This window comes from Rhinopithecus bieti, unplaced genomic scaffold, assembly GCF_001698545.2.
Source record: "Rhinopithecus bieti isolate Rb0 unplaced genomic scaffold, ASM169854v2 scaffold_12642, whole genome shotgun sequence".
Taxonomy (NCBI): domain Eukaryota; kingdom Metazoa; phylum Chordata; class Mammalia; order Primates; family Cercopithecidae; genus Rhinopithecus; species Rhinopithecus bieti.
In genome coordinates, this window is record NW_016807465.1 from 449,004 (window position 1) to 472,626 (window position 23,623).

Here is a 23,623-nt window from a genome sequence, read left to right on the forward strand (position 1 = left end):
GTCGCCCGGGCTGGAATGCAGTGGCCGGATCTCAGCTCACTGCAGGCTCTGCCTCCCGGGTTTATGCCATTCTCCTGCCTCAGCCTCCAGAGTATCTGGGACTACAGGCGCCCGCCACCTCGCCCGGCTAGTTTTTTTTTGTATTTTTTGGTAGAGACGGGGTTTCACTGTGTTAGCCAGGATGGTCTCCATCTCCTGACCTCGTGATCCGCCCATCTTGGCCTCCCAAAGAAAAGATTATATTTTCTATGTAGATATGTAACTGAGAGGGAAAGTAGACAAAAAATGTAGATTTTTCATCAAAGAGAAATTTAGGGTAAGAGATTAGAACTTAAAAAAAATAAGCAAAAGGAACACTGCTAGGTTTTATCAGTCTGGAAAATTTCAAAATCCCTCTGTCAGTAGAAGGCATTGTTTAGAGTGGCATATTAAAATGATCTGCTTTTATAGTCACTGAATTCTTGCTAGATATCTTTTCCAACTTGCTCGCTCTCTTATTTTTCATGTTTGAATTCTTTTGCTAGTGTTCAGCATGCTTTTGGAATTTTTCAGTGTGAATAGGATTGCTAAATATTTCCATTATTATTTACTCTCTATTAAGATAACATGGGAAATATTTATCAGTCATCTTTATTTGGAACATATGTATGTCCTCATACATCTGTCAAAAATGTATTTGACTTTGACTGTCATTGGATTATTTTCCTCTGTAAATTTGAGTTTTAATATAGAAATTTGAAGCTTGATCTTATCACATCCCAAATTCATATGTTAGTCTGTCCCCATTGGCAGAGAATTTTCTCTCTAGAGAATTAAAGAAAACACAATTAAATATTAAACCCTCACATCAAATTGAGCCAGATATATGGGCTCTGTATAGAAAGACCATCTCAGAATTCATTTATGGTTACAGAGGGTACATAGGCCACAAACTATCAGACTTCGTTCAAATCTTAGTTCCACTATTTAATCTGAATAACCTCTGTGAGCCTTGGTTTTTTTCATATATAAAACAAGACTAATAAACTTAATTTGAAGAGTTACAGAGCAAGCTAAATGTGATCATGAATGAAAGAATACAGTATGTGTTTATTAATGGTCAGGGAGGGAGGAGGAAAGCACTTCATGTGTCACAGCACATTTATTGAGTGTTAAATATATGTTAATTCCTTTTTTCCCTCCTAGTAGCCTACTTCTAAGATAGTTGTTATTTTTATTGCTATTTTTTTTTTATTTGTAGATGTCAAATTGAGCCTGCAAATGAAAAGAATGTTTTATAGTTCTTTCAGTCTTGTATATCAGCAATTAAGATTTTACTTCTTGAAATTGTATATCAGATCTAGGGGGAAAAAAGATTTTACCTCGAAGATTGCTTTAGCTGTCTGTAATCCAGACATTTGCCAATCTGGAATACATATATTTTTGTAATGCTTTACCATGGCTCTTGCACAAATGCATAGTGCCTCTAGCTTTGAGCATTTATGTACCAAGACATTTTGAAATGTTATTAGGTAAATAAATGCTCATTTATAAAATCTATTTTACTTTCCAGGTATCAAAAATTAAAATAATTATATAATCAGTTGAGAACAATAGGAAGAAATATGAACCCCTGAAGATAGTTTCAGAACTCTATCAAAATGCAAGTTTAGTTATTTTAAAATATTACTTACTGCATCATTAGCTTCAACAGAATTTGGATATTTTAATTAAAAATTAAACCAATAAGGCACTGTTAATCTTCATAATTTTAAGACATTTAGATTTTCCCAGATGGAAATAATGTAAAACTTCTGTAACTATTAGAAAAAATATATATATATCTTCATGATAGATAGTAATAGAGAAACAACTGAGAGGTAAATCCAAATCAAAGGCATCAAGTTGTTGATCATAGTAGGTTTATATTTATGTCACTTTGGGGATAGTTCATAGATTTAATTTGTACCTGTTTAATAATTCCTACAAATAAAGCTGGCATGGATTCTGGAAATATTTAGTTTAGCTTGGTTCTTCTTAAAAAAAGATTCTCATGTAGACTGTTTATTATAAAGTGGTGGTAGCAGATACAACGGACTGATCCATTACCTTTTATGCAGACCAGAGGGAACAAAATTTAAGCAAGAAATTATAGGGCTATATAATAGAGCAATAATTAAAGCAGATTCTGGGCAAGCTGTTAGATAATGGCATTGAAACCACATGAAACTACAGTGAGTAGATTATTTCCTGAACAGCTGGCACAAATAACAGAATTCTTTAGCTCTGACAAGGCTTGAGTTCCTGTCCTGGGTGTGCAGGTTTATACTGTCTTTGGCACTCAATGTAAAGATGACTGTTGCAATGGCTCTATATGAACAAGCCCGTGGGACGCAGATCATTATAGATTTATGTGCCAAATTGTCACATGGGCCAAAATCTAGAGTGACTTGAACTTGTCTATAACTTAGAATTGATGAGAGGTATAAATGTTTCAGTTTTTCAGGAGTCTGGTGATAAGATATAAATTAGGCCATTCCACTGTCCACTACCTTTGCTGAAGAACAAATAATCATGATAGTTACTTAGGACTATTAGCCATCAGGAGATGACTAGAAGGCAGACAGTGGTAGAACCAGCCTACATTCCTGCTCATTTTGTGGTGAGCAGGAATAACCCACATTTTCCTTATAGATTATGTAAGCACTGTTATGAAGGGAATGCTCAGAGAGGTAGGGTCAAATAACAGCACCTGAAGGAGTTATCTCCTTGAGTGGATCTTTGAGGTCCAGGAACTTACTATGACGAAATGTATCTTTCTCTTATCAATCTGTATTGGGTCTGTGTTCCTTATGTATTTTCAGTAATGACAATCTAAACTAACTCAGGAAGCCTGTAAAATAGTTATATTCCCTTCATTGTGTGTTTTTATATTTACCTGTAATTCCCTCTGCCCTTCATTGTGTGGTGTAAAGTGTAGTTTGTGTGCTGGGAAACTTTCCTGTGTAAAACCATAATTTGTACAAATTTAGAAACACTGAATCAAGAAAGGTATAACTTTTCTATTTGTGTTTAATGTGCTAATGTTATCCTGACTGCTAAAAAATTTTATTTTTATTAATGTTTAGTGGATCCCTTTTGCATCTAATCATAATTATAGACCACAGAAGTGTATCTGTTATTTCTAGGCAGAGAAACCCATGGCTCAGTACTAGTTCACAGACATCAAAGGGAATCTAGAAGAAGAGATTTAGAGCAAATGGAGGCTTCCTAGATAGTAGGAAAGAAGGGACTTTGGCATTAAGAGACTTTTTTTCTCCCTTTAAAGAAACTGTAGTATCTAAAGAACCAAACCATGACCAGTTTGTACCTGCTAGAATGGTTTAACATATAGTTCCTGGTTCCTTTTGTCCTGAGTCATCAGTGTGAGCTTGTGTCTACTCTAGGAGAGAGCAAAGAAGAGAGAACATTTCGGAACTGGATGAATTCCTTGGGAGTCAACCCGTACATTAATCATTTGTACAGGTAAATATTTTATTGTGCTTCAGCTGTACTGTCAGGGTCAAACTTTTCAAGTTTCAAACTGTAGGTATGTTTAAATGGAACATTTTCTCAAGTCGCAAGAATTTTAGCCAAATTTTAGAGTTTCAGGATGCTGGGAATTGGCAATACAATGGATTTTAAAAGAAAGTTACTATTCAAAACAGGAATAATAGTTACGTTTTTGATGATATACATAAATCAGTAAAGATAATCCTTACCCTTTTATAGTTATTGATCATAAAATAATTTCAACTTTAACAGAGTAACAGTAATAACTGATAAATTATGTTTTCATTGTCATTTTCATTTATTTTGCCAAAACCTCAATTATTCCATAATTTATGTGTATATTTTTTCTAATTTGTAAAAGTAACTTGTTTTCCTTGAATAATTGTTGTAGCTTATCTCATTCTTTCTTGTTTAAAAATGATAACACATTATTGGCATTAGTAGGGCTAAGAAAATATTTCACTAAATCAATTCCTGGGCTAACGATGCGTCTTTCTAAGTGTGGATGAAAGGAAACCGTTCTTCTCTCTTTATTATACAGTCTACCAGCCTGCCTTAATAAAATGCAAAAGAAGCCAACTTCAGCTAGTTGTATTTTTTTTTTTTTGGAAAAAGTTCTAATTAACTAAATGTATTAATAATTTACATACCCAAGAAACTCCTTAAAGAAGATTAACTAAGATTAACTCCTTAAAGAAGATTAATGTCACAACAGGCCAAGTTCACTGGCTCACTGAGGATTTATGATGCTGTAATTTCTGCTGCTTGGTGTTTATTCACAATGTTCTTTAAAATTGAAAACCAGTGTTACCTTATTATGGTAACTGGCTTTGATTGTGATAGACCCATATTTGTAAAGCTCTTGAAGAGTTTGTAAATTTCAGCTAGATGAGAGGAGATATACGTCAATTAGACCAGAGCTCCTGTTACAGTAGCAGGGAAGTTAAAACACAAATATTGAAGGCGAGGAGGGGTTCACTTTTTATGGACTGATTTGAAAGAACGTCTCTAATACATAGTCAAGAGAAAAGAATAACAAGGTCTAGTATGATCCCATTTTGTTTATAATTTGAGTGTGTAGATATTTGTATTCGAATTTTAAAAGAAAATCTAGAGAGGTACACAGCAAACTGTATGTAGCCTGGGTAGTAGGAGTAGAGAACAGTAAGGAGACTTTTATTATTATTATTATTATATATTATTATTCATTATTTATTTAATTTGAGATTGAGTTTTGCTCTTGTTGCCAGGCTGGAGTGCAATCGGCATGATCTCCGGCTCACCACGAACCCCGACTCGCCGGGTTCAAGTGATTCTCCTGCCTCAGCTCGCCAGTACTGGGATTACAGGGATGTGGCCACGCACGCCAGCCTAATTTTGTAATTTTTAGTAAGATGGGGTTTCCATGTTGGTCAGGCTGGTTGGCGAACTCCCCCTGACCTCAGGTGATCTTGCCTGCCTTGGCTCCCAAAGTGCTAGGGATTACAGGCGTGGCCCACCGCGCCCAAGACTTTTAATCTTAGTAAACTTAAACATGATTGTAATTTTTTTTGAACCACGAACATGTATTTTTCTATAATTAAAGAGTAAGCTTAAAAATAACAGATTAAGATTTGTTGATACTCATGTAATTATTTCATAAATATCAGGAACACTAGATTCTATCATTGACAGTGGAGAAGAGAATTGACCAAACCTTTTAGCTAAAGATATCTGAAGAATATCTTTATTCAAGAAATACCAGCATAGGGCTTCTGAGCATACAGTATTTTTTCTTGGGAAAAGAACTGTTCCTTTCAGAAAATTCTTTTAACATAATCTTAGAGAACCATCAGATGCAGAAGAACAATAGGTGGACATCTAGTTGACACTGGAACCATGTGTCCATAGAATTGTGTCTGCATCATATTCCTAAACCCACCCCCAAGAATTTTTAGGTTCCTGCCTATAGTATAGCCAGCCCAAACCAAAACAGCTAGATTTTCCCTGAAAATTCTCTTCTCTAAAATGTTATAAATATATTTCAAGAACTATTAGTCCTAGAGTTTTTCTATGACCAGTTGGTTCTAGAACTCATCTTGAAGTCTCTGGAAATCATTTAAACTCTCTGGGCCTCAGTTCTATTTGCAAAATAATAATAATACCATACTAGACAGGAATGAGAATGAATTCACTTAAAGAAGAAAAATACATGAAACAGATAAGATTCCAGAACCTGTAGAAATACTTTAGTGATTCTTTTTTTATACAGAATGTTTCATGTGCCTAAAGGTAATCTACTCAGATCTTAATTACCTTCATATCAGACTTTCTCCCTCTAGCACCTAGTACTGGGCCCAGCTGCCTTCACTGCCATGTGGTGTGTGCTCAGAGAATGCAAAGTAATTTAATATGAACCTTAGCGAAACATAACTCATTGGACAAGCTGTTGGAGGAGAAAAGTCATGTAATACATCACAAAGCTAGCAATTTAAAAAATCAGTTGCTATTGCTTTATGTCCTTAGCATACTGCATTAAAAATAGACTAAACAGGCATACATTAACCTTCTCAGGAGAACATATTTTTCTGAATCCAAAGTAGTTAATATTTTACTACGAGAATTCCTACTTGTTCATAAGTTCCTTCTTCTTAACCCTCATTCCTGAACACAAACAGCTGCCTACTGAGTAGCTATTGTGATTTTCCTATAATTATTTTTAAGTTAAAAAATAATGTATAAATAATACATGAACTTATTCTTACTGGACAAGTTCCAGAAAGTATGTAAGTATATAGAATAAAATAAAACATTCCACCCTTACTCTCTTGTACTCCCCTTTTCCTGACCTTTTTCTTTACCTAATAGAGGTAATTGCTATGAACTGTCCTTAGCATGTATAGGTATATAAACACATTTGACTCTAAATTTTTTTAAATAAATGAGATCAAATTGTATGAAGTGTTCTGCCATTTGTTTTTTAAAGTTTGATATGTCTTGCAAAGCTTTTCATATCAATACATAGAGATCTACCTCATGTCTAATGGTGGCCAAGGAGTTTATAGTATAGTTTACTCAACAGCTCCCTATTGCCAGGCAGTTAAGTTGTTTCCAAATTTATAAATACTGTGGCAATGAATGTCCTTGGATATATACCTTTGTAAATATTTATGTAAACATTTTAGACAGATTCTTAGACTGGAAGTTCTGGGTCAAATGATATGTCCTGTCATTCTTTAAGGTTCTTAATGATATAAGTCTGTCTCCAATGTACTTAATACAATTAGGTAGTACCCAACAATTCCTCCTCCTTTATCTGCTTTTCCTTCCTGTTTTAGTGATCTCACAGATGCTTTAGTGATCTTTCAGCTCTATGAGATGATCCGAGTGCCAGTCAACTGGAGCCATGTCAACAAACCTCCTTATCCTGCCCTTGGAGGGAACATGAAGAAGGTGAATGAAATAATGGCCATGTATATATTGTTATGGTTCTGATATAAAACAAAGAATTTAGAGTTTCATGAAGTTGAATGAAGTGTGCTCTGTCCCCACAATTCTGATTCAGACCAAAATGTGTTAAGCTTAATAGCCTTTTTACAAGTTTGCTTTAATAAATGCAAAGATGAAGGCAATCCATGTAGTCAGACACTTTATATAACTGTTTTCATCTTTATCAAGTCATAGTACTTAGTGTTCTTTGAGATGTACTGTAAATTTATTTTTATTTTACAATTGGTATAACTTGCTGAATTTTTATCGGTTATCCACTCATTTATTCAACAGATATTTATCAATTACCTAATACCTGTACAGTGTTATGCAGGATATAACAAAAAGTATAAAGCATGGAGTTGGTCCTCAGGAAAGCCTAAATAAATTAGGGAAATATGTGTGCAAACAACTACAATATGGTACATGGTAAACAAAAGTGAATATTATGATTTCTAGGGAAGAAAGCTGAAGAGCTACTGAAATAGTAATAGCAAAATGGGAACGACACATAAGTGAACAATTCATAGAAAAATAATGATGAATAGTAAACATACGAAAAGCTTTTCACCCAGAATAAAGAAATGCAATTTAAAACAAGAAACTATTGAACTGCATCCAATGTTAGAGGAAGTATTCATTTGTATAATCTTTCTAAAACCAGTTTGGCAATACATATGAATCTTCCAAAAAATTCTTTGACCTAATTTCACCTTTTTCCACCTATCCTGATGAAAAAATCAGAAAGACACAAAGTTGTGTGGCAAAATGCTAATCATAGCAGTGTTTATACAGCACAAAGAAAACAACCCAGTTGTTCAATAAAGGGTTAATATAATTGACACACCCATAAGATGAAGTAAAATGTGCCATTAAAAATAGTGTTTGACAGGAACAGAAAACCAAACACTGCATGTTCTCACTCATAAATGGGTGTTGAACAGTCAGGACACAGGGACACAGGTAGCGGAACATCACACACCCAGGCCTGTCGGGGGTGAGGGGAAAGGGGAGGGAGAGCATTAGGACAAATACCTAATGAATGCGGGGCTTAAAACCTAGATGATGGGGGCCGGACGCAGTGGCTCACACCTGTAATCCCATCATTTTGGGAGGCTGAGGCAGGTGGATCACGAGGTCAGGAGTTCGAGGCCAGCCTGGCCAACATAGTGAAAGCCCGTCTCTACTAAAAATACAAAAAATTAGCTGGGCATAGTAGCAGGCACCTGGAATCCCAGCTACTTGGGAGGCTGAGGTAGGAGAATGGCTTGAAACGGCGGAGGTTGCAGTGAGCCGAGATGTGCCATTGCACTCCAGCCTGGGTAACAGAGCGAAACTCCATCTCGAGAAAAAAAAAAAAAAACCTAGATGACGGGTTGATGGGTGCAGCAAACCACCATGGCATATGTATACCTATGTAATAATCCTGCATGTTCTGCACGTGTATACCAGAACTTAAAGTATAATCAAACAAAGAAAAAAATAGTGTTTTAGTAATAGTGGTATGGAAATGAGCAGGACACAAAATTATATATATACATAATATGAATCTAATTTGTTTAAAATACATAACGCACACAGAGATGCATTCAAAAGGGACTTTGGGTTTTTCACGTCTATAGAATGAAAATGTATTTATAGACACTGTAATTTTAAAGAAAAAAATTTAAAAGACCTTTAAAGGGAAATATATCATAATATTAAAAGTAGTTAAATGTTGGTATAATTATAAAGAGTTATATTTTCAGCATTTCTAGTCATTGGACTGCCTGCATTTTAATTTCATTTGATTTGCATAGAATTCTTTTAATGGGAGTAGAATTCAGAAAATTTTATTGACTAATTTCATGTAAGTTTTTTTCTCCAAAATTCTGAATGCAAAATGTAACAGGAAAACAGAAATTAACCATTCATTATACCTGGAATTTTAATGTGAACTACAAATAAATACATATGTCACAAATGAATCATATACAGAATACTTTTCCACAAGTATAGAATGAAACATAAAGCCTGAAGTAAATTCAAGATGTTTAAAAAATGAAGAAGCAGTACTTTCATGACACAGTATCACAGGGAATTACTTTATGGAATTATTTTATGGAATTTGGACAATAATCAATAGATGTCACTTTCCTTCGGTTACAAAGTTCTTAAAGCTGCACCATTAAAATAGGCTTTCTTCATTATTATTATTATTTTTGAGACAGAGTCTTGCTCTGTTGCCCAGGCTGGAATGCAGTGGCGTGATCTCGGCTAACTGCAAGCTCCGCCTCCCAGGTTCATGCCATTCTCCTGCCTCAGCCTCCAGTAGCTGGGACTACAGGCGCCCAACACCATGCCGGCTAATTTTTTTGTATTTTTAGTAGAGACGAGGTTTCACCGTGTTAGCCAGGATGGTCTTGATCTCCTGACCTCGTGATCTACCTGCCTCAGCCTCCCAAAGTGCTGGGATTACAGGCGTGAGCCACCATGCCTGGCCTTCTTCTTTAAGTATTTATTTTCACTTGAACCCTTGTGTCCCATTATGTAACTCTTCTCATTGTCCAAATGATCTAAGCTTCATTTTTGTCCAAAGCATTTAAAGTACTTGGTAGTTGATATGGTTTGGCTGTGTCCCCACCCAAATCTCATCTTGAATTGTACTCCCATATTTCCATGTGTTGTGGGAGGGACCCAGTGGGAGACAATCTGAATCATGGGGGCAGTTCCCCCATACTGTTCTCATGGTAGTGAATACGAATTAGGAGATCTGATGGTTTTATCAGGGGTTTCTGCTTTTGCATCTTCCTCATTTTCTCTTGCTGCCGCCATGTAAATAGAGCCTTTTGCTTCCCACCATGATTCTGAGGCCTTCCCAGCCATGTGGAACTGTAAGTCCACTTAAACCTCTTTTTCTTCCCAGTCTTGGATATGTCTTTTATCAGCAGCGTGAAAACAGAACTAATATAGTAATCATTTCTTCCGTTAACCCTGTGAGACTGCACTCCAAGTTTTTCTTGCTTTCTTTGTGCTCATTCTTACCTTTCATAGGTTCTTCATCTTTTAGCCTGACAACTCAGTATTTCCAAGGCCTGGTTCTTGGCCCAAAGGTCTTAACTTCTATATTTACATCCTCAGGGAGCAGATCTGTTTTTAGGGTTTTAAGTACAGGCTGAGCATCCCTTATCCAAAATACTTGGGACCAGATGTATTTCAGATATTGGAATATTTGCAGTATACTGGTTGAACATCCTTAAGCTGAAAATCTGAAATGCTCCTATGAGCTTTTCTTTTGAGTATTGTGTTGGTGCTCAAAAAGTATTAGAGTTTGGAGTATTTTGGATTTTTGGATTTTCAGATTAGGGATACTCAACCTGTACTACCATACACATGGATTACCTCTAAGAACCGAATTTCTTATTCTTTCTCTAGTTTGGTACCTCTCTAGATCTCTTAGAAGTGTTCTGCCAAATTTGGAACCAACTATTGCCAATAAATAGAATATATGCTTTCCCTTATGTTAGCACCTGTTTCCAGTTTCTCTTTCAATGCTGGCCATATCAATATGTTCTTAGGCCTCTATACTAGCAACCTGAACTCCTTTCTCGCCATCATTTCCCTTAGGAACTTTGCTATAACTGTAAAGCAGATGGCTCTTCATTGAAACACATGTGATTACTGCAGTTTGCTATAAAATTCTCCCACTGAATTGGGTGTCCATGGTAAATATGCTGGCTTTTTACTCTTCTGTACACAGTGTTAAGTAATTCAAGTGTTAATGTTATTTTCCATAAATTAGGAATCTATTCCGTTTTTTAAAATTGACATTCTTATAGCATATATTTCTTTTAAGCAGTCTAAGCCTATAATTTAATATGATTCCAAACAACTTTTTGGAATATTATCTCTGCATTAAAAACTCCTTAAAATTTTTTTAGAAATAGGGTTTCACTATGGTGCCCAGGCTGGAGTGCATGCTATTCACAGACGTGATTATAGCACACTACAGCCTTGAACTCCTGCCCTTAAGTGATCCTCCTGCCTCAACCTAAGTAGCTGGGACTACTGGCATGCCACCACACCCAGCTTCTCCTTGGATTTTAAAAAAATGAATACATATCAAACATTGTATTTAATTTGTGAAGTGAGCCAGGCAGATGTTATAGCAGGCTCAAAGATCTTCCATTTTTATTTGTAGTAAATTGAACTTTGGGAATTTGGATTCTCTTTTTTAAAGAACAATAACCATATATTTGTACAAATTCTTTTATTAGCTGTCTCACATTTCCTGGAAATATTTTCTTACTATTGGGAAAAATGTATCTATGTACCTCAGGTTAGACTGTTTTGTAATGGTGCCTTAACTAACTTTTGGAAGAAAATTACGGCTCAAGCCTGTAATCCCAGCACTTAGGGAGGCCGAGACGGGCGGATCACAAGGTCAGGAGATCGAGACCATCCTGGCTAACACGGTGAAACCCCGTCTCTACTAAAAAATACAAAAAAAAAAACTAGCCGGGTGAGGTGGCGGGCGCCTGTAGTCCCAGCTACTCCGGAGGTTGAGGCAGGAGAATGGCATAAACCCGGGAGGTGGAGCTTGCAGTGAGCTGAGATCCGGCCACTGCACTTCAGCCTGGGTGACAGAGCGAGACTCCGTCTCAAAAAAAAAAAAAGAGAGAGAAAAAAAAAGAAAATAGTGTTCTCCTTTTAAATGTTTATTCCAAAAGTACTTAATGTAAGCACTTTTGTTCCTACTGGTGATAAGATTATGAGAGCTTATAATTTCACTGGAGCAAAAAGACTCAGATACATAAGAATTTATAAGTTCTGATGTAAGAAACACAGCACTAGATGATGGAGATAAAAAACCCTATTGACTCCAGGATAGACAAAAAAAGTATTAGAGAAAGGACCCAGCTGGACTTATATCACTGGAAAGAAGTATGTGTGTGTGGTTGGGGAGGGTAAACAATTTATTAGGTGTTTATGTATCAGATTCTTACTTTAGGCAGGGCATTGTGCTGGAAGTGGATAGATTGGTGCATGAAAAAATTTTTGTCCTTTAGAACAAGCTTATACTATAGTTGTTGAAAGGAAACACATAAAAGGCTAAGTATAAGTAGAAGATGGTGCATAAGCATTACAAAATAAGCATTCTTAGGAGTTCAAGCAAAGGATAGATCATTATTAGCTGGTACAGTTAAGGTTAAGCCTTTATTGAAGAAAGGGACCAAAAGCTGAATTTCAGAGGATGAGTAAGATCTGGGTAAAGAATATTGAAGATGAAGTTAGATTCTTAATAAAACAGTTACTTTCTTCTCTTTTTTAAAAATTTAAATCAAAACATCATCTATTACTTCTATTAAAGGAAAGCAGGAAACCTTGGTTTTTAGTCACAGATGTACCACTAGTAAGCTATTTCATCTTGGATAGTCAAGAATTTTTTTTTTTTTTGAGACGGAGTTTTTGCTCTGTTGCCCAGGCTGGAAGGCAATGGCGCGATCTTGGCTCACTGCAACCTCCACCTCCCAGGTTCAAGTGATTCTCCTGCCTCAGCCTCCTGAGTAGCTGGAATTACAGGCACCCACCACCACGCCTGGCTAATTTTTGTATTTTTAGTAGAGATGAGGTTTCATGTTGGCCAGGCTGGTCTCGAACTCTTGACCTCAGGTGATCCACTTGCCTCGGCCTCCCAAAGTGCTAGGATTACAGGCATGAGCGACCACGCCCGGCCTGGATAGTCGAGACTTTTAGAATAGGAGGGGATCTTAAAACTTTCCAGCCAGTTGTTCCTCTATTTAGGTTAACCCACTCAGTGCTTTAATATCTTCAACTATAAAATGGAAATAATTATGTCCTTGCTTTCCCTGGGTTATTATTATGAAATTGGTCATATAAATTTAAGATGTCATCATAACTGTTTTTCAGATGGCTGAACTAGGCTGGCGTATTTAGGAGATATGTTTTTAAAAATCTGTTTTATACCCAAACTTTTACTTATTTATAGATTGAAAACTGTAACTATGCAGTGGAACTTGGGAAGAACAAGGCCAAATTCTCCTTGGTTGGCATTGCTGGGCAGGACCTAAATGAAGGGAATTCAACACTTACCCTGGCATTGGTATGGCAGCTGATGAGAAGGTAAAGGCTGATATGTTGGTACCAACACTGCCTGTTTCCTCCAACAAGTAATCTGAACTAAACTTTTAGCTATGTTTGAACAATAATGAACACAGAAGAAATATACAATGTAAAATATTTTAATTTTTAAAGGATTTACTGTTGATTATGGTTTTTTAAAATTATATTTTATTTAAAATGGGTCAATATCCAGAAACACTATCACTTTTATTAATGCCTCTTAAAAATGGCTTCATAAGGAATTGCTTTAAGTTTTAAAACTACCATGTAGTAGTTTTTGTTTCTGATTAATGAGGTTTGTAACTTTGGAATGTAACTGGGTGCAAATGCCAGACTAAAATTAGAAATATTTATTAGAACTAAACTATTCCTTAAGTATTTATCTAAGCATTGATATAAATTAAAGCAAATTTTACCCTTTTCAGTCTCAAATATATATCTTTTCTGTTGCAGGTACACATTGAATGTGTTGTCAGATCTTGGAGAGGGTGAAAAAGTAAATGATGAAATTATTATTAAATGGGTCAATCAGACTCTTAAACGTGCAAACAAAAAGACTTCTATTTCCAGCTTCAAGGTAAGCAAGAGTCTTAAATTTTTTTTTTCATTGGTATAGGAAGGAATTTTTTTCTGTTTTGAGACGGAGTCTCGCTCTGTCACCCAGGCTGGAGTGCAGTGGCACGATCTCGGCTCACTGTAAGCTCTGCCTCCCGGGTCACATCATTCTGCCTCAGCCTCCCAAGTAGCTGGGACTACAGGCGCCCGCCATCACGCCCGGTTAATTTTTTTGTGTGTGTTTTTAGTAGAGACAGGGTTTCACCGTGTTAGCCAGGATGGTCTCGATCTCCTGACCTTGTGATCTGCCCACCTTGGCTTCCCAAAGTGCTGGGATTACAGGCGTGAGCCACCGCGCCTGGCCAGAAACGAATTTTTATTGGAAATTACATTGGTTTGGCTTAGAATTATATTAATGTTGTATGTCAGAAACATGATTTATGAGTTTAGGCATACTAATTATTTGGCATGTGTAAACTTGAAATATTCAGTTTGAATTACTAAATTTTTGATTGGTTGTCCAGTTAAGTATAAATGCAGGTTAATATTATCTGACTCTGGTAATCTAATCTTAAAAAATAAACAGAATAGAGCCAAAAAAAAATCCAGTTATCAAATGAAAAAGATAAGAAGCCATTGTTTAAATAGGACCTATAATGTTTTGTGCTCCCTAGCAGCAGTCTCAGAATTGTATTGACATCATTTCCAAGGCATAACAGAGCCAGCCAAACCGATTCAAGTGGGAATTGAGAAAACTGGTAGGAAAAAAAATCTTGTCATCTGGCTTCATAATGGCACTTAACACTCACTTCCGAGCATTTGTGGATGATTCATAAAGCACTCAAAATGTAATGTGTACATACGTACCTACTAATTTTCATGCATTTCCATTGTGTTTTGCTTTTGCATGCAAGCCGATGTTAGCTACAAACAAGCATGTCTGCTTGTACATGTTCATTCAGTGAGCCTTGTGTTTGTGATTTTATTATGTATGAAAAACTGCAATCAATTTGTTTTTTTACTGAAATAAAGTACAAAGAGATGAAACACTAAGCTATCCTAAGAGATATCTACCCATTTTTATTTCTCTCTTTGCCTTTGCTCTATATGCTTAACAACATTACAAAGTGAAAGAAATGTCAGAAATTTATCAATTCAATCTTCTCATGTTTACCAAAAACTGAGGCCCAAGGCGGTTTTAACAGGACAGCTGGATACTGGTAGAGATGTCGCCTGAGTCCTAGTTCAACAGCTTTTTTTTTTTTTCTTTTCCTTTTTTATCTTGGAAGAAACTAATGACACTGAGTTTTTTTTTCTTCTTTTTTTTTTTTTTTTTTGAAGTAATTTTCAATCCATTATTTGTCTCTCTGTGTTTTAGACATAGAACACAAAATATAAAATAGCAATGGGCATTGTATCATAAAATTCTCTAATTGGCAGTTATTCTTTAAAATTGTTATGTTGAAATTATATGCATTTGCACATTAATTTATAGAAAATATTAAGCATGTATATAGCTAATACAATAGAAAATATTTAGGAGCAAATTAATATTTATTGAGCTCCTATTAAGTAACTTTTCTAAGTAAAGAAAAGGGTATAAAGTATAGGAAATTAATTTGGCCCTCAGAGTGTTCACCATTTATTTTAAAGACAAAGATTGTATAACTGAGAGGGTAACAATACTATACAGTGAATGACAAAATTCAAGTAATACAACTAATATTGTGGATGAAAAGTGTGATCATTTCCAATTGAATGGTCAGTGAAGAGCCGATAAAGACAGCTGGATTTGAACATCATAGATGGCGGGAGGATTTGAATTGGTGGAGAGAAAGGGGGATAACAAACTTAGAAGGGTCCGTCTTGAATAAAGGCATGTCTCAGAAAGTTAGGAGAAATAGGATGGTTCCTAAGGGATGCTGTGCAAGACATAAATTGGGTCAAGATTGTGGAGGATTTTGGCCTAAATAAAGGATATTGAGTAAAGGGGGTAATAAGAAAGGCAATTATTTTAGGAATACTAATCTGAATGTGGTGAACAGGGGAGGGAGAATAGTGTAACTGCAAGGACAGTGCAGAAGAATCCAAGGCAGTACTCAAGGTGTGAAGTAATAAGGGGGTTGGGGCTGGGAATGGAAATGGTAAGATTAGAAAGCTATAAGTTATTGCAAAAGAAGAACTAGGATTTGGCTTCCTGATTTGGGGAAGAAGAGGGGAGGGAAGAGCCAAAACTCTTGATGTTTTGGGTACGGGTAACTGGAAAACAGATAACACTAATAGAAATGGGGATGTCATGAGGTACAGCTGCTTCCTGGAAAAGGTGATGAATTCAGTTTTAGGCTTGAATTTGAGGTAATTTTAGGAAAATGGGGGTGGTGAAAGGAGATATTAAAACTGGAAAGACAGACTTGGTGATCAGTTGAATAAAAGAGTTGAGAAATGGGAGTGCATAAACCTTTTAAGGGAGAGCAACCATAGACAACAGCCGACTTGAGAGTTTGGCTCTGCTTAGAACTGAGGTGGCAGAAACATCGCAAAAGTGCTTGGCATTTTGCATATGCTTAATGATAAAATCTTTAAAGAGAGTGCAAATAGTGAAGAAATGAGGCAGTGAATGCTAAAACATAGTTGAGGTGAGGGAGGCTTTTTTCCAACTACAGAAGGCATTATGTTTGAAGGCTATATTAAGTGGTTACTAGCAGAAAAAACATTTTAATTATAATCAAGGTAGCACTATAACTAGGAATTTCAGAAAAGACAAATTTACCCTTTTAGCCACAAAAAAAATTTCCCTTGCTAAGAAGATAGAGAAGGTGATATATCAGCAAATAATAATCATAATTACCATTTATTGAGTCCTTTGTGTCACTGTGTTAAGCACTTTACACATTGTTTCTTTTAATTAAACACTCTGAGCAAAAAGTGAGCATTAGAGAAGTTAAGCAACTGTCTACTGTCATACAACTTTTAAGCAGAACAGCTGGGTTTCATATCCAGGTCTGTCTACGCACAAGTGGAAAGCCAAGCTTTGGAGTTTTATGGTCCTGGGTTGACTCTTGGCTGAGCTACTGATTAGCTGTGTAACATACTGCTCATTTATTACATAAATATTCAAAGCTTGCCCTGTGTCAGCTGCCTTGCTAGTCGCTGTGGCTACATAGTGCCCTCAAAGAGCTCACTATTCAGGGAAGGTGGCAAATAAGAAAACAAGAATCACAGTATGGGGTGTCAGCAATACTATATAAATTAGCTAAGGGGGGAGTGTGGGACCACATGAGAAGGGCATCTGTTTTACAGAAACCTTAGCAGTTTATACTAACAGCAGGGCTACATCTACTGATGAATAAACTACTGGCTCAGCATTTAGTATCTGTGTGACCATGGGCAAGTTATTAATTTCTCTATTCTTCAGTTTCCCCATATCTAAAATGGGGAAATTAATAATCCCTATCTACTAAGATTGTTGTTAAACTACATAACAAAATGTAAAGAGCTTAACAGTACCTAGCACATATTAAGGGCACATAAATACCACACTGTTGGCATTGCTAATATATAAAGGGCATCATATGTGGTGGGGCAGGGGAGTCTGCTGAGCCTTTTAGGGAAGTCTGGTGGCCACATCACTGTTCTTCTACATTTATTTATTTATTTATTTAATTTTTTTGAGATGGAGTCTTGCTCTGTTGCCCAGGCTGGAGTGCAGTGGCGCAATCTCAGCTCACTTCAACCTCCGCCTCCCAGGGTCAGGCAATTCTCCTGCCTCAGCCTCCTGAGTAGCTGGGACTACAGGCACCTGCCACCACGCCCAACTAATTTTTTTGTATTTTTAGTAGAGATGGGGTTTCACTGTGTTAGCCAGAATGGTCTCAATCTCCTTACCTCATGATCTGCCTGCCTTGGCCTCCCAAAGTGTTGGGATTACAGGTGTGAACCACCATGCCCGGCCTTTCCACTTTTAGTTTTTAAAATGACAGAGGGGCCGGGCGCGGTGGCTCAAGCCTGTAATCCCAGTACTTTGGGAGGCCGAGACGGGTGGATCACGAGGTCAGGAGATCGAGACCATCCTGGCTAACACGGTGAAACCCCGTCTCTACTAAAAAATACAAAAAACTAGCCGGGCGAGGTGGCGGGCGCCTGTAGTCCCAGCTACTCGGGAGGCTGAGGCAGGAGAATGGCGTGAGCCCGGGAGGCGGAGCTTGCAGTGAGCTGAGATCCGGCCACTGCACTCCAGCCTGGACGACAGAGCAAGACTCCGTCTCAAAATAAATAAATAAATAAAATGACAGAAACAGCAGTGGAATGAAATGTTCTAATATGTATCAAATAAAAGGAAAAATCATTATCTTGAAAATCAAGCTCTAGGTAATTATAGATTAAGATAATGAAATTCTTTTGCTGAGGCCACTTCTTTATGATTAACTTAAGGAAATAAAAGGAAAATAATGGAAATGTATTTATATACTAACCTAAGGGTTTTCACTGTAACCCCTTTCCCTTTGCAAAAGTAAAATGTCTTTCGCTGACAATGTACGAATTAGAGGATTTGGAAGACAGGGCTATTTTATCAAAAACAAGAAGATAAGAGCGCTGATACAATCTTTAGAAACTTAAATTTTTCATTCAACTCAGTAGAAGCTTTACCCAAAGTAACTCATAAGAAAATGGGTGGGAAAAATAACTTGTTTCCTAAATCTAAATGAAATATTTAAAATAACACAAATAAATAAGGAATCAAATTATAGCACAATTAAGTCACTTGTCTTTTAAAAAATTAAGTATATGAAAGATAAGCCCATAGAAATTAAAATGTATTCTAGAATGAAATAAATATTATTTTTAGAAAGTATAATACAGTACACATTTAGAGTCATCTAGAGAGCTTATTAAAAATGTAGATTCCCAGCCTCATTCATAGATAACCTGACATTAGTTTGAGTGGAGCTAGATTTGCACTTTTAACAAGTACCCTACATAATTTTCATGTAGGTGGTCTGCAGACTATATATTGAGCAAACAGGTATGATAATTTCTCAGAAACAGAGAAGATGCGAAAAGCAGATCCAGATTACCAGCATCAGATAGACTTAAAGGACCTAATTATTTTTACCCCTACCCCTGCCCAAAGATCTGTATCATAAAATGTATATTCCTAATAAGAATATTACCCCTGCCCAAAGATCTGTATCATAAAATGAACATTCCTAGTAAGAATATACATTTTTGTAAAATTAATAAATGAGGCTGGGCACAGTGCCTCACGTCTATAATCCCAGCACTTTGGGAGGCCAAGGTAGGTGGATCACGAGGTCAGGAGATTGAGACCATCCAAAAAAAAAATTAGCCAGGCATGGTGGCGGGCGCCTGTAGTCCCAGCTACTCAGGAGGCTGAGGCAGGAGAATGGCCAGAACACGGAGGCAGAGCTTGTAGTGAGCCAAAATCACGCCACTGCACTCCAGCCCAGGCAACAGAGTGAGACTCCGTGTCAAAAAAAAGTAATAAATGAAGTGGCTGATCGTGGTTCAAAGAAGCCTGTTACTCTTCTTCACATGGCTTCAAATTGTTTTATTAGATATTGATTAAGAACTGGCATTTGGCTAGAGCCTATACTAGATGCTTTCACCTATACCACCTCAGTATTCCTAAGAATCCTATGACATTCTACTTTAGAGATTAGGAAAGGGTGCTCTGGCTTCAAGTAACAGAAACCCAATTTCAAGTGGTTTAAACTGAAAGGAAAGGTATTGACCACAATAACAGTAATCCAGAGGTAGGGTAGACTTCTGGATTGGTTGAACCAATAATTGAAGAATGTCATTCGGAACTCGATTTTTTTTTCCCCATCTCTGCTTTGCCATCTAATGTGCCAGCTTCACCCTAAAGCTGGTTTTCCTTTTGATCATAGGATAGTTGCTGCTTGTGACAGAGGTTTCATCTGCCATTCACATCCAGGAGGACGGGTTGCTGGCTTTCCATAACATAGGCCCAAATTAAATCACTGTGGTAATAGAATAGGATTCCTCTATTTGGCTTAGACCAGTGTTTTGAAACCTTAAAAGAAAATTATCCTCTAAGGAATATTTTTAGACATTTTTTCCCTTTTTGTCTCTCTCCCATGAAATTTTAATGCAGAGATACACTGTATACCTGTTCATGCACTGTATGCTTTATACATAAAAAAGGTTACCACTCTGCCTGCATTGAGAATGCTTGACCTAGGTTAATTTAGATTCACTCCTGGAACTGTGAATGTCAGCTTTCCTTGAAGCTGATGTCTATGTGAAGGAGGTATGGATATAGAGCAAACATATGGGTTCTATTTGTATAGAAGAAGTAAAGAGTGGGTCGATTCCAGGTAGGCAAGCAGTGGTGGCCACTACTCAGGCTGAGAGAGAGAACAAATAATTTGTTCAAGTACTAATAAGTGGTAAAAATCAGTTCAGACCAGGATGTCTGATTTCATCTGCAATGCACTATTCACTACAATTTAGTTGTCCATTTTTAGTTTGCCTTGGTGGTAACTTCAAAATGGAGAGACTCTTGGGCATTTTAGAGTCAGACTGTCATGGGTTCAAATACCAGTTCTGTATTTACTGGTTGTGTAAACAAGTCATTTGAGCTATCTTAGGAACTTTATCTTTTTTTTTAAAAAAGAATTCCTTTACTATCAATATGCTAGGGTTTAAAAGGTGGATTAAATAAACTAAAACATGTAAAACAACAAGAACAATATCTTTGTAAATGTTCCCTTTCGCTATTTCATTTTCTTTCCGAAAATATTAAGGGAAGGCTTTGGGATTTATGGTCTAAGAAATATATGAGTAGAATTTAAAATTGTTAATTAAAATTCATCTACTCCCTTTCAAAAGATGTGTATTTTTTACAGAATAGAAACTATAGTTAGCATACTTAGGAGCTATCATGTCCACAAACCTTATTCAGGTATGCTGACAACTCTATGTAAAGACTTAAGGAAAAGTATATTTTAAATGGTTTATTTATGTGTGCTGGTTGCAGAAAAGCTGAACGTTAGGTTAGGTACAAAGAATTTATAGATTGCCTTCAGTTATATGATCAGAAGAGTCTGAAAATAATGAAAATTAAAGGTCAGAAAGTTATGAATGTTCATCTATGCTTTGTTTTCTAGGATAAATCTATAAGCACAAGTTTACCTGTTCTAGATTTAATAGATGCCATTGCACCAAATGCAGTTCGTCAAGAAATGATCAGGAGAGAAAACTTATCTGATGAGGACAAGCTGAACAATGCTAAGTAAGCCTTTATGGTTTATATTAGAACACAGTGGCCCTTTAATTCTCTAAAATCCTTATAGGAAAGGTTACTATGCCCTTAAAATTCATATTTTTAAATATAACTTGTATGGGGAATATGATTTAAGACTCACAAACTTAACCTTTTCGTAAAACTAATCTTGTCACAATATTTCACTCTTTTGTTAAAATATGTTAAGTGAAAACACAGTGGATAACACCAAGATATTTTTCTTGTCTCTTCAAGATATGCCATTTCAGTTGCTCGGAAGATCGGTGCCCGGATATATGCATTACCTGATGACCTCGTAGAAGTAAAACCAAAGATGGTTATGACGGTGTTTGCATGCTTAATGGGAAAAGGACTGAACAGAATAAAATAATTATTTCATATGATTTTCTGCCACATTTAACATATTGTATGCTTCACAGTTTACAGGATACTGAAATGTAGTGGGTGTGTAAAACCAGAGATTATTTGTATGTTCAAAATAGTTATATATTCATTAATGAATTCAATATTCCTGTTCATACTAGGTAGAGCTGGTCAGCCTTTTTGGATAACACAGTTAATTTACCAACTGCTAAAGATAATAAAATATATTCATAATCAAGCTGATACTTCATGATTAAATTATTTTTGTTGCTTAAAAGTCATATTAAGACTAATTCTTTTTTATGGTTCAGAAAAGATGAATACAAAAGTTTTTGCAGGTTCTGCTGTGAAATGTGTTTTGATTTTTTTGTGTGTTAATTTTGATCATAAATGCATTCATACTCATAATCCAGTTTAATCTTTTTATTTGCTTCCTCCAACTATTTAAAGTGGTCCAAAAACACTTTTCTGTAAGTTTCTATACTGTCTAAAATGTTCTGGTGACAAGAATTGTTTATTAATATCAAACTTTTTATATATGAGAACTAATTCTTGAATAAGCCCCAAAGTTCACTCTCTTGTTTAAGTAGCAGCAGCTTTTTAATTAAAATTTAATTTTAACTACATTGATACCTTACATATCCTAGTTTGGTAATACAGCTTTAACTATGTCATGCAACATATATATGTTGGTAGGATGTTATTAGAGATACATGTGTGCATATATATTTTTTTGCACCTGTATCACCCAGCTTTTCAGAAGTGGTATGTATAATTGGTCATTCAGCCAACCATCAGTATTTTTCCCCCACAACATGTGTAACACTTTTCAATTTGTGGATATTGGATACATTAAGATTTCTTTTTATAAGTATTCATTTTGAATGTGCATATAGTTATTTGACCCCTTCCAAATACTTGTAGCCAAACATTGGCTAGAACATCCCAAGATACGTTGACACTATCCTGTTAGCTTCATATTATACTTGCTAGTTTAGGTCTCTATAGAAGCCCTATATAATTTAGAACATGCCCACTGAATATCTTTAATAGAAAGTAACAGAAAGCTATATTAATGTAGAGTATTTTCATTTGTTTTTTCATAGCCCATTACAAATTGGCAGTGTTTGGTTAATGTTTGTGTTACTTGGAAATCGCTACAGCTTGGCCCTATTTTTTTCCTAAATTTTTAGCATTAATCCATTTCTGCTGCTAACAATTGAAGCCAGAAATCTACTTCCTCCATCTTCCATTCTTAGTGCAGTGAGCAATACTGTTGTGCAACAAAAATGTCACTTTATTCCAGTGTGAATGAGTATTCTAAATTCCCCTTCTACCATTGATTTAAACATATATGTTGGTAAGAGTGAGACTGCCCATGTGTTTAGAATAGAATTTTTTAAATGAAACGATCAGGTGGAATTTTGAAATATATTCTTCTACAAAAGAGATTTCTTTCCCTTTTATATTTTGATGATTGTTTTCTTATATGAAGATTAAGATATGTTCTTGCTCTTTTATAAGATTATTTAAATTGTTTCCCTCTGAATTTTTTTTTTCACCATTGTATTTACTAAGTTATTGGATTTACATGAAATCTGGCACTTTTAGGGTGTTCTTTTCTCACAGAGTATATTTAATAAAATGCTGTGTATATAGAAATGTGTTTGTATTTATTTCATTTGAAGAAAATATTCAGCCTTGAAAATTAATCTAGCATAAACTTATTTTCCAGAAAACAGTTCCTAAATGAGTTAGTAAAACAACAAAAAAAAATTGTATTTGATAATTTCTTTGAAGATGAGGGTATGTTCTTAAATATGAATAATTATTAAAAACCAACTGTGTGATTACTACAATTTAGTTTGTGCTGAAATAATTCAGGTGAATCAATCCATTCACAAATTTATCATCTATTTTGATCCAGATACTATGCTATACACCGGGGATTCAGCTGAGAAAAATACAGATGAAGTCCCCTGACCTCATGTATCATATCCATGTATCATATCCTAGTAGAGAGACAATTTGTAAATAGGAATTTTAGATAGTGATAATGCAGTAGAAGAAATAACATAGGGTAACGTGATATAGACTGACTTGGGAAATGGGGTGGAGATTATTTGTATAGGGGTGGACATGGAAGGTCTCTCTAAGGATATTTGTGCTATGAGTGTTCAGCAGAGAGAACAAATGTAAAGAACTCGAAGCAGGCAGTCCTGTAGGCATCCTAGAAGACAAACAGGCAAACGTGACCTGAGAGTACTGAGGGAGAGGCAGAGTCTAGAGATGGAG

General features: G+C 35.9%; 1 protein-coding gene across 5 annotated transcripts in view; it reads left to right on the forward strand.

Annotated features, from left to right (window-relative positions):
• PLS1 (plastin 1) overlaps positions 1-22,990 on the forward strand; it is a 137,015-nt gene extending 114,025 nt beyond the window's left edge. For all 5 annotated transcript variants that reach the window (XM_017882274.1, XM_017882272.1, XM_017882275.1 and 2 more), the window contains 6 exons: positions 3,426-3,504; positions 6,849-6,963; positions 12,989-13,122; positions 13,576-13,699; positions 20,829-20,953; positions 21,200-22,990. In XM_017882274.1, the coding sequence (XP_017737763.1) occupies positions 3,426-3,504; positions 6,849-6,963; positions 12,989-13,122; positions 13,576-13,699; positions 20,829-20,953; positions 21,200-21,335 (713 nt within the window). In that variant the 3' untranslated portion in view covers positions 21,336-22,990. The remainder of the gene's footprint in view (positions 1-3,425; positions 3,505-6,848; positions 6,964-12,988; positions 13,123-13,575; positions 13,700-20,828; positions 20,954-21,199) is intronic.
• The last annotated feature ends 633 nt before the right edge of the window (positions 22,991-23,623 follow it).